Below are 12,769 nucleotides of genomic sequence, written 5' to 3'. Positions count from 1 at the left end.
CCATCTTGCTTAAGTTATTCTAATTAGGGTCGACAGCTGACGTATATGGAAATGTTCCTGACTCGTCTGGTTCCCTTTCATATATTGATGTCCCCTATATTAGGTTGTGCCTCGACTGACAGTCACCAGGTGATGAGTGCAGGTATGTCATGTAGAAAGGCATTACATATCTGCAGTCGATGGTGATCTCTTGGTCGAGGCTTTTCTGCCATTAGTGTAGGTCTAGTTATTTGTCTCTTAGGATTTAGTATAGGTTAGCGATTTGTCTGTTAGGTGATTAGTTTTAGGGTCTTTATATTAGGCATTTTAGTTTATAAGTAATATAAGGTTAAAAAATATAAAAAAAAAAATAAAAATAAAATTACAAAAAAATAATAAAATAAAAATTATTATATATATATATGTACGTATGCATGAAAGTGTGTATGTTCATATGCATGGATGTGTGTATGTATGTATGTATGTATATATGTTCATATATATATATATATATATATATATATATATATATATATATATATATATATATATATATATATATATATGTATATATGTGTAAATGTATATACAGTACATGAATATATTTTGCCTTAATGACCAGGGGCTCCGGCCTCAATGGTCGATAGGAAAAAAAAAAAAAAAAAAAAAAAAAAAAATTCTAACAGAGACCGCCGCTCCTCTCTCCATCGTTCACAGGTTAATGCTGAACTCTCATCCTCCCCCTCTCCTTCCTCCCTCTTGTAGTGTAAGTCTTAATATACGTTCGTTGGTTAAATTGGTGGTATTTCCTCTGATCTTACTTGTACTGAATAATGAGACCGCCGCTCCTCTCTCCATCGTTCACAGATCGTGCGTTCAAGCCAGTGCCTAACCTCTGACACTAAATCACCCCTCCTTTCTTAGTTCATGGAATCAAAGTGAATATCGGCTGGTCCATTTGATTACCGTTCATGTAATTACTGTATCTAGTCTGTATATGATTCTTGAGTTCTTGTACAAGTTCAGTCCTAAGAGAATTTCTTTGATAGTAATCTTTAGGTTTCTTCCCGAAGAGTCCAACTGAGACCACGGGATTAATATATCCAGGTGTACCAGTATTCTTTGAATATTAATTTAGGTTGTAAAGATTCATAATTCTGGAGTTACCGACCCTGATTATACTTTGTTTTGTTTCATTCACAGTTCGAAGAGTAATCTGTCCTGCAGTTCTTGATGTTTAGTAAATCTTAACATAGGTTAAGTTATTTCGAGTTTAAATTTTGCTATCCTCTAAGGCAGGGGTCGGCAACCTCCTGCCCGCGGGCCAGATCCGGCCCGCAGAGTCCAAACTCATGGCCCGTCACCCTGCTTGATATTTATATAACAATCCGACCCGCAACAGCCTAGCCAACTAAATGAGTAAGTCGGCGCCTCGCGACGAAACCCCTGCCCCCCTGCAGATGGAGCTGGTTGAGCTTCAGTGTAATGACGAACTGAAGGCAAAGTACCGTACCACTTCTCCACTGTCCTTCTTCCGTGACCTCGTCCTCCCTTCTGACAAATTTCCAAACTACACTGAGCGTGTAAAACGCATCGTTGCTATGTTTGGCAGCACTTACTGTTGTGAGCAACTCTTTTCAAAAATGAAATATGCAAAGTCTCGCATTCGCTCCCACGTAAGTGACCGCCACCTCAATGACATTCTGCTCTTGTCTACCTCATCAATCGATTCAGACATTGAATCACTTCTCCATGGCAAACAGCACCAACCATCCCACTAATTTGCATGTCTCTTCATAAAACTGTTTTCTGCAGTCACTGATTTGCATGTTTTTCAATAAATTTCTAGTAATCTAGTCACTGGTTTGCTTGCTTTTCTAAAAAATTTTTGTATATTGTCACAAACTGTTTTCTGCAGTCACTGATCTGCATGTATTTCAATAAATTTCTTGTAATCTAGTCACTGGTTTGCCTGCTTTTCTATACATATATTTTTTTTTTTTTTTGTATATTGTCACAAACTGTTTTCGGCAGTCAATGATTTGCATGTTTTTTAATAAATTTCTTGTAATCTAGTCACTGGTTTGCCTGCTTTTCTATAAAATTTTTGTACACTGTCACTTTTGGGTTCTCTTTGGCACTCCGGCCCGCAGGCTACTCCTAGAAGCTTTCTCTGGCCCTCGCACTGAAAAGGTTGCCGACCCCTGCTCTAAGGAGTGGTATAGTCGAGATTGAGTGGTCTGCAAAGGGTACTAACATCTATTCTGCTCACGCACTCTCACATACTGTAAGTTCACGCTACCCTATTACCCATAATCCCTAAAACTCTCAAAGAAGATCACTCTACCCCATTTCTCACAATCCCTAAAATTCTGAACATTACACTGGTGACTAATTTTGATCTTTACACAGATGGTTTACAAAATTTTTTTCATCGCACTGGTGGCATTAACTGTAGAGGTGATATCAAAAATTAAATTTCATCATTACATAGGTACCTGAAAGAAGTTTCCTGGATCTGCTACTCCTACCGTATTGGGAATAAGTGAAAGTAAATCCAACATATTAAATTTAAAAAAAATCTTTTAGTTCTTCACTCCAACTATGATTGCTCTTGAAGCATTCTTAATTCCCTCTTTCACCGGATGGGTACTTTCTTGTCTTTCTTGACTGGATATGTATTCTTTAGGTTAAACTTTCCTCCCATATAAAAGAAATGGTAAGGGACACATGCGCCTTCACTTTCTCACACTCACCCAATCTACTTGAAATTCCTTTTTCGACATTACCAGCTATGTGCCTTTCATGCAGATAACAAATATGTTGTCCTGTCCTCTACAAAAGAACTTTCGCAATGACTCCAGCTCTCAGTAGATCAGGGGGCAGTCAGATCAACGCAGTGAATAAATCAGGAACAGAGCTGAGTTCCTAAAGAATTCATGCAAGTAGCAGATCACAACCCTGTCCCACTCGTCCCAGCCACCCCAAGATTGGTACTAGATCCAGTGGCACACCAGCAACTAATAGCATGTCTAGATCTCCGTCTCTCTGCGTACTCGTACCTAGCTGACTGCATTGTCCCTACCCTACTTTTCATCCTTATAGTACAAGTCCAGATAATTATGTCCTGAGGCTGCCTGTCGACCCAGCGGTGTCCTTCAAGGAAAAACCATCTGTCTCGATGGAAAACCATGATACTTTCAGATCTACTGTCATGCGAGAAATATTTGCCATACTTTGTTTAGCAACCGCAGCATCTCACACTTGGAGTGGTCTAAAGGTCAAGTGACCACAGGCCAAGTCTTGCATGTACCTCGCCCTGTTAAAATTCGTGAACTGAAGGTTCCGGAGAGTCGAACAGTACTGCATTCACTTTCCCTCTACTCCAGCTAATCCTTAATAAATCCTTCCTAATGTTAAGCAATAAACCAGTAGGCATCAGTGTGTTACATTAATATCATCTGTGCCGTTTTATTGCTACCTACTTCAAAAAAATTATGTTAACACTATGGTGATAATATCAGTGCATGGGTATTGCAAACGATTTATGCTAGACACATTGGCCATGGAGTGCATATCAATATTTTGCTCTCCTTTTTTTTCTTTTTTTTTTTTCTTACTGTATATTCGGCTGTGATAATACAGCTGTGGTCATATGACAGTCAGGTATATTATCAGCTACTGTACATATGCAGCACCATCCACTTCATTGTTTGTACTCTCAGCCTGTCTTAGTTCTGAAGTCCCCAAACTATCACTGCTTGAGGTTCAAATATTCGTTATCCCTTTGAACTACCAACTAAAATTTGGCTAGCACTCATTTTCGAAACTGATTAACAACTTTCACAGTTATTCCTATAACCGATAATGGTAAGGCATGACGCTGGTGTAACATTAAAATCGAAAGTTTAATTGGTGATATATTAAGTACACCTACCGTAAAAAAAAGTCACTGACCCTCAATGGACTTGAACAGATATGAAAGACCCTCGAGGGACCTGAACTTATCTAAGCTGGTCTGAAACGGGTCGCAATAATCTCACGGAGCATAACTGCGGAGGGAGTGTAAATGGGGATACGCAATGATCATGTAATTTTTGTGTAAAAACTGAACTTACGGATTATGGATCATGTCTTTCGTAAATCCACAAGAAAAAATAATATGGCCATGTGAAACGAACCTTCCCAAAACCCGGCAAAAAAAAAAAAAAAAAAAAAAAAAAAATCATTTTCAAAATTGTCAGCGCTGAATGTATTGGAGTTAGAATTTTTAGAATTGCCCATTTGATTCGACATCTGTAAAGACGTAAGATTTGCCACTTAAATGACAAAAATTCGTTCAGAAGCAACGATTTTGTGAGGAATTATGTGTGACAGAGTTTTATGGTGATGTGTGATACCGGCATTGACATGCAGATGGTGAAAAGTAGAGCTTTGGAGCAAATGACAAGTCTTGACGTGCATATTTGATTTTTGAGAAGGGCAAACAATAAAACGAGAATTATTTCAGCCAAGGCAAAACTTCAAGGTACAGTATTATGTGGTTATACATAAATACATACATACACAGACAAACGCACCGTCTTGTGGGCTCTGGCTTTTGATTCCTTCTTTCTAGCATAAACCACACACATACACACACACACACACACACACACACACACACACACACACACACACACACTCATTTTATATATATATATATTCTTCAAAAGTTACTCAACTTGAACACCTTTCGCTCGCTAGAACACCGTCAGCATCTTAGCATGGACACCTGTTGCCTAGTTTAACTGGCTGTTTTTGCATTTTTTCAAGAATGAGAATTTGGAGGCTGCAGGACCTCCCTTCGTAGTGTAATATGCCTAATAATTTGTGCAATCGATAGGCATTAACTTATTTAATCTAAAAGTTACGAGAGTGTACCAGTATATTCTATCTGTCTATCTATTGCCAGACGCCTTAATCCCGTAAGGGGTGGCCACAAACAAATCGCCTCCATGTCTCCCTGTCCCCCGCCATTTCACTGCCCTGCACCCAGCTCATACCCTCATCTCTCATATACCTCTCCACTCCATCCCTCCATCTCATCCTTGACCTCCCCCTCCCTCGCCCCTCCTACACCTGACTCACATACACTTTCCTCTTCAGTCTCTCGCTCTCCATCCTCTCCATATGGCCAATTATTTTTATTTTCCAGCAGCGAATACTCAGAATGAATTAACTGCCACGGGACGGTCAGCAGAAAGGGCGAGACCCAGTTGTGGGAGGCTGTGGAGCAATGTGTCCCACGGGCAAATTCAGGGCCAGACAAGGTTAATGGTGGAGAGAGAGAGAGAGAGAGAAGGGGAGGGGGAAGAACGTAACTAGAGCAAAGGTATTACATGTGAGAGTGGATTGGGGTGTTAGTTGAGGTGATACAGAAGGGAGTAGGTAGATAGAGGGTGTGGCTGGGGTGCGGGAGTATTTAAGGGAGGGACAGTGACCAACAGTATCATTACTTCACAACAACTCAACCATGAAGCTTACAGTGAGTTCCTACGCGTACTTTCATGAGATTTCCCTAGTCTAATTCTATTTCTTTTTCTGTGTTCGCCACGAGTATATATCTATAGAATTTTTAAGTGCCAGCTTAAATTTTGGGAAACTAAGTGACTTGAAACTATAAATCACTTCTCTACAATTTCGACTGATGAGAGTACTAGCTGCATATAATATTCATGTTATTATGGCAGGTGATACTGGATAAATGCGTCTTGAAAATATCTCTCACAATGAAATGACGTGACTGTACCACATTTCATTTTTTTTCCTTTACGTGGACTTCATGACTGTGGAAACGATTTATGACAAGATTTTTTTAAACCAGGTGTACAGCGCTTGCATCCTCATCCATTATTAGACCTACTTAACATAACATCTTTTTAGGCCATTTACAGACACTAACTTCTGATGACGTAGTGACTGAGAACTTTAGCGAGAAGTGTACTGTACCTTACTCTTGTTCTTTCCAGATAATTTTATTCTGAGTTTTAGGAATTCACCGAACTTAGAGGTTGAATATAGCTTCCTCTAATCGCGTTAGTAGAAGAGGCTGCCTTTTACGAAAAGTAAAACTTACGGAAATAGCAAAAATCATGTATTAATAAACACTACAGACTGAAGGAGTTAAGCAGCATATTATAGTTAGTGTCGATGTGGATGTGCTCGAATATCAAACAGTATTTACCAGATCTTAATATAAATTCTATAGCTCGGCTGTGTGATGTACTAAAATTATTCCTTTAACCTGGCTCATATTTTCGCCCCTTTGTGGCTTATTTCTCGTAGCTCACTGGCATAAGACAATACTGTGGTTCTGCATTCTTCCTGTACCACTTTCTCGTGACTATCATCATATTCTAGTGTTAATCTTTTGCTATAACTCAGCAGTCAAGATGGAGGGATGGCAATTTTAGGCCAAGGTCAAGTAAACAGAATATAATGGGGGGTGGTAAAGTATAGTGGATGGGTGGGAACGTATATATCTATATATCTATATCTATATCTATATATATATATATATATATATATATATATATATATATATATATATATATATATATATATATATATAAAATTAGAGAGAGAGATAGACAGAGAGAGAGAGGTATAATTTTCTTAGTTCCAAAACACCCATACTTTAACGTTTTAACTATCTTGCTGTTATTTATGATACGAAATAGCAGCAGATTATGAAACGAATGTTGCTTCTTTCTTAAATACTCAAAAGTATGGCAAAGACAAATTTTTTTACAGCACAATACCTTGAATTATTTATGTTTTATAATCATGTTTTTAATCAGGACATTTGTAAAATATTACTTTCTTGTCGTCGCCCTTCCCTGAGAGTTTGTGGTCGTTCCCCCAGGTCGTCGTGATGCTGGGTGTTGCTGCCCTGGTCGCCGCCCGCCCCGGCAATGTCCTGAACTTCGACGTGGACGACATCCACCAGGACATGAGCATCGACAGTGTGGAAGACGATGCCGTTATCAGGGGATCATACAGGTAAACAAACAACAAGACAAGAACTGCAATAACGGGGCTAGTTGCTGCAATTGTTATGGGCTCAGGGTCAACTGATCGTGACCTGTTTGACAAGCTAAAGCTGCCCTCTTCCTAGAGTCAACCCTCCCTCTTTCGGAGAAAATGCAGGCAGTGGAGCTGCCTCGTTATATCAGTGCCACCGCCTGAACGCACCCCTCTCCATTTAAAAAAAAAAAAAAAAAAAAGTAAAACACGCATGTGAGGCAAGGCAGCATCTACGAAATGCAAAGTTTGATCAGAAAAGCAAACAGAATTAAACGTTAAGCCTTCAGAACGAATATTTTAAAAATTATACTGAACTTTACCTGATGAGCAACATTTTTACACAACTTTGGTCAGACCTCTTCAAGATGGAATGGTTAACAGCCTGTTTTTAACCACTTCAGCGCAAGAGGTAACTGCTAAATTAAATAAAGCCGTTTGGACATACCCCAAAAATAATGCAAAAGACATAATCGTTGATGGGGTAAAGGAGGGACCTCGTTTAATATGAAAGAAAAATGATAAAGCCCAAGTCACTGACAGAAACACTTTTTCTGGAATATTTTATGTGGATTTGATTTATCCACGAACTCACAATCCAACATCGTAGAGACATAAAATTAAGGTGCAAATATCACAAAAAAAGTTTATGTTTTATATTTATTAGACCATAAACATATGACAAGGGCTGAGCTTTATAACGTGGGATAGAAACTATTACTATGTCAAGTGCATATGATAAAAATGGCAATAACAAGTCATATTGCATTCAGATGCTTGGATGTTAAGAGTAACAATTTGTAAGCAATGTATATCATAAGCCTCTATATTGAAGGACTGTTACCTTTCCCCAGCTGGACCTCCCCCGAGGGCAAGGAATTCTTCGTGCGCTACATCGCTGACGACGACGGCTATAGGGTGATCGAGTCCAACGCTGTCCCCGCCACCGCTGACGGCGTCGAGGCCGACGGAAGACAGGCCTTCTTCTCCTCCGAAGAAAGATCCTTCGAATCTTCCTTCGAGGGCAGGAATTAGAACATAACACGTCAACAAACAAGACAAACCTAATATCGGTAGTTTCAGGAGAACCTAAGCACCTCCGACACATTCATCTCTTCAGACCACAGGCAGAGAAGAGATGTAAACAAGAAAGATGGCGACGACCAGGATGATTCCCCATGAACTGACGTACCAGCAGGTGACAGGGGGAGGTCAAGCGCAGTTACGTCACCTGATCACCTCCTGTCTCTTGCTGCTTTGTTATCAGTTAATTTATTGATTAATTTATTGAAAATAAAACTGCAAAACCAAAATTCTCTTTTCCTTATATTCCAGTGATAGTTCATTACTGTAAGAGATATACACACAGTTGTAAAAATTTGATATATATATTTACCTATCTTTCTTCAGTCTGTCTTCACTATGAGTTCATCATTACTTTCTGAAGCATGTACTTTATCCAGACTTTGGAGTCAATCTTTCTCCATTATTCTTTTCTGTTTTCTTCTTGTTCTTTTTCTCCGTGCTGTTCATCGTTTCCCTCCCTCCCTCCCTCTCTCTCTCTCTCTCTCTCTCTTTCTCTCTCTCTCTCTGTATATATATATATATATATATATATATATATATATATATATATATATATTCATTTCATTCATTCATTGCCAGACGCCATGTATCCCAAACGGGGTGGCCAAGGGCTTAGAGTTAATTATTTTACAGGGAGGGTCACTAATCCTCCACCAACCCCACTTGACACGTAGGGAGAACGTTATGCCAACAGGATCTGGTGTTCCCAGGCGGTCACCCATCCAAGTACTAACCAGACCCAACGTTGCTTATATATATATATATATATTTTCTTCCTTGCTTCCTTTCCTGTGCCCTACTCTTACCTTTGTTGCTTGCATAATAAATATATAAATAAATAAATAAATGATCGATTGTCAGTGGTACATTCACAATAAGTAAAAGTAACCTATCAGCGGCTGTGTCATTCCATATTACATGGATATCTCTCTCCACAACACAAAAGAACAAGTGAGGGGAAGTGATGTACGAGCAGCCCTGTACTTTGGGTTTGTTACCAGCCTAGCCCCAGAACCACCCATAAGCACCCTTCCACAGTTGCCAGACATTGTAGTGTGTGTGTGTGTGTGTGTGTGTGTGTGTGTGTGTGTGTGTGTGTGTGTGTGTGTGTGTGTGTGTGTGTGTGTGTGTGTGTGTGTGTGTGTGTGTGTGTGTGTGTGTGTGTGTGTGTGTGTGTGTGTGTGTGTGTGTGTGTGTGTGTGTGTGTGTGTGTGTGTGTGTGTGTGTGTGTGTGTGTGTGTGTGTGTGTGTGTGTGTGTGTGTGTGTGTGTGTGTGTGTGTGTGTGTGTGTGTGTGTGTGTGTGTGTGTGTGTGTGTGTGTGTGTGTGTGTGTGTGTGTGTGTGTGTGTGTGTGTGTGTGTGTGTGTGTGTGTGTGTGTGTGTGTGTGTGTGTGTGTGTGTGTGTGTGTGTGTGTGTGTGTGTGTGTGTGTGTGTGTGTGTGTGTGTGTGTGTGTGTGTGTGTGTGTGTGTGTGTGTGTGTGTGTGTGTGTGTGTGTGTGTGTGTGTGTGTGTGTGTGTGTGTGTGTGTGTGTGTGTGTGTGTGTGTGTGTGTGTGTGTGTGTGTGTGTGTGTGTGTGTGTGTGTGTGTGTGTGTGTGTGTGTGTGTGTGTGTGTGTGTGTGTGTGTGTGTGTGTGTGTGTGTGTGTGTGTGTGTGTGTGTGTGTGTGTGTGTGTGTGTGTGTGTGTGTGTGTGTGTGTGTGTGTGTGTGTGTGTGTGTGTGTGTGTGTGTGTGTGTGTGTGTGTGTGTGTGTGTGTGTGTGTAGCTGCTCAGTTTCTCTCCCTGCCGAGGAGTGCTATGATCGGTCCTTATCCTGTGGCTACATGTAATTCTTCATGGTATACTCCTTTTACTCTAAACTGGCCTAAAATCTTCGTCTCTCCATTTTGAAGGCTGAGTTGTTACAAGAGAGTGACACAAGAATATGTTGCTAGTCACTAAGAAGTGCTATGGGAAGGATGTAGAACCGTAAAATTGTACTGCGTGAAATAAGCTACAAGTGGACGAAAACCTGGGCCAGGTTAAGATGAAACGAGTACTGTATAGTATTTCCCAGCGGTGATGTTTGCCACCTACTTTATTTAACGTTTACTTTGGTTTCTGGATCGTCATCGACAGTAAGAAATCAATGCCTGAACCATCAAAGACTCGAATAATTTACAACCTGAATTTCACGAAGCCTTGCAGAAGACCAGGGAAGGACAAGTATCATAATCACTTGACAACGCCACTGCCTTGAGACTTAAGAGTGAGATCCTTCCTACCTTCTGACTCTCCCTGAGACATATGTATGCTTCTTCTTGTGATTTTCTCTAAAAATTTACATATATTAGTTGGGCTTCGGCATACTAGTGTAGCTCAGTCTGGCCACAGACGCCCATGAAGGTAACTTCATTCTGCTCTCTTGTCAGTACTGTACAGTAATTCATTTTCTCCCCCACGATAATCAGCCACAAAGAGTCAGCGCAACAAGTATTATCAGATCATCCTAGTTCGTGCTACCTAAATTCGCCTTTGCATCGCTAAGATAACTAGAGGTAAGCAAATGGAAGAAAAGCATTAAGGAACCAAATGCTAATCGCCCGCCAGAATATGCTGTTACTCAAGTCCAAGATTTTGGCCATAACTTTATATCTGAAGGTTTCATGTTGATAGCTCAAACCGTTCATGAGATATAATGGTGTTAAAGGAGGGCGATAAAAACTAGTTGACCTTTTGCAGCCATTTTGGTGACCTTGACCTTGACCCCGAGTGCCCATTTTCGAACTCGGCCAAGATTTTGGCCATATCTTGGAGAAGACTGTAGCACCAGTCGAGCAGGGCAGTACTTCCAAGGTGGATGGAAAGCTGATGACAGGGAGAGCTGGAGCTCCCGTTTAATCAGCCCTCGGAACTAGTTCCCGACCATCCCCCTTTGCTAAACTTTTCCAGTGTTTCAGTAACACAGAGAGTAGGCCAGCATGCTCTCTAATATAAATTTCTCTAAATGTCTACACCAAACTACATGCACAATACACACTACGCTTCCTTTTCAAAATTAATAGAAAAATGGCGCATTTAGACCTTGCCTCGGAGTCCCGGGGGGGGAGACCACAAATGTCCCCACCATCAGCCCCTCTCCCGGTGACGACTCTATGAGTTGCCTGGAACCACTGTCTGACTCACTTCTTCATTTCTGCAACATTCGGGGCCATTCCTCTAACTTTCTCTCTGTTGAACATCACCTCTCCTCCTCTAAACCTCATCTATTCTTTTTAACCGAGACTTAGCTGTCTGAGGCAACTGACAGCAAACCCTTTTCTGTATCCTCCTACTTTCAAAGCCAAAGGTGGTTATGTACGCAACAACTCATCTTGCTCTCGTTTCCTGAACTTGAATCTTCTGAATTCTCTACTCTCTGGCTTCGGTTTTCCTGTCGTTTTCTGACTAAATATATCTGTGGTGTCTACTTATCACCTAATTCTACTGACTATCAAAAATTCTTCGACTATCTTACTTCTATGATGGAACACATTCTATCCATTTCTCCTTTCTCTGAAATCTCCATTCTAGGAGATTTCAATGTTCACCACCACCTTTGGCTCTCCTCTGCTTTCACTGATCCACCTGGTGAACATGCCTACATCTTTTCAATTCTTAATGACCTAGAGCAGCTTGTACAGCACCCTTCCTGTATCAATGACCGCCTTGGAGAGAGTTCCAACATACTTGACCTCTTCCTTACAGCTAATCCTTCTGCTTACACTGTTAATCATTTCTCTCCGTTGGGCTCCTCTGATCACAACCTTATTACCTAAACCTGTCCTATAGCACCGGTACAGCCTGTGGACCCTCCAAAGAAACGGCGACAGTGGCACTTTGGAGCTGCAGATTGGGAGGCCATCAGGCAGTACTTCTTTGATTTTCCCTGGAATTATTATTGCTTCCATTGCCGGGAGCCATCTGAGTGTGCCTTGCGCATGATGGAAGTTATTCTCTCGGGCATGGAAGCATACATTCCTTTCTCATATCCTCTGACTAATGCAAGAAAGCCTTGGTTTAATCGCACTCATTCTAATGCTGTCCTCAACAAGGAGAGGGCCTATAAAGGGTACCAGCGCCAACCCACCCCTGAATCACATCTTTTTTATGTTTCTGCCCAGAATCGTGCTAAGTCTGTTCTTAGCTCTGCTAAAAATAATTTCATCCGCACTAAATGCTCTCAACTCTCCAACTCGAATTCTTCCCGTTCCTTCTGGCACCTTGCCAAAAACCTTTCTAACAACTTTACCTCATCATCCTTCCCTCCTCTTTTCCACTCTGATTGCTCTGTACCTATTTATTCTACTGATAAAGCAGATCTCTTCACTCAGACTTTCTCCTCCAATTCCACCTTAGACGATTCCGGTGCTGTTCCTCCATCACTTTCCCCTTCTGACTTCCTCATGGCTGACATAAAAATTTCTTCAGCTGATGTGTTTTCTGCCATCATTAGCCTCAATACTAACAAGGCATATGGGCCTGATGTAGTCCCTCATGTTGTCCTCAAGAACTGTGCTTCTGTGCTTACACCCTGCCTAGGTAAACTCTTTCGCCTTTGTCTTTCAACTTGTACCTTTCCTTCTTGCTGGTAGTTTGCTCTCATTCAGCCAGTCCCAAA

General features: G+C 40.9%; 1 protein-coding gene across 1 annotated transcript in view; it reads left to right on the top strand.

Moving 5' to 3' along the window:
* LOC145413419 (uncharacterized) overlaps positions 1–12,769 on the top strand; it is a 109,655-nt gene that overhangs the window by 70,955 nt on the left and 25,931 nt on the right. The window contains exon 4 of the mRNA XM_080283104.1: positions 7,899–8,024. Coding sequence (XP_080139230.1) covers positions 7,899–8,024 — 126 coding nt within the window. The remainder of the gene's footprint in view (positions 1–7,898; positions 8,025–12,769) is intronic.

Source organism: Coenobita brevimanus, chromosome 96, assembly GCF_032717465.1.
Source record: "Coenobita brevimanus isolate Jiangsu-jjx chromosome 96, ASM3271746v2, whole genome shotgun sequence".
Taxonomy (NCBI): Eukaryota; Metazoa; Arthropoda; class Malacostraca; order Decapoda; family Coenobitidae; genus Coenobita; species Coenobita brevimanus.
Note: the sequence above shows the minus strand (reverse complement) of the source record. Positions and strands in the feature narration are given on the sequence as shown.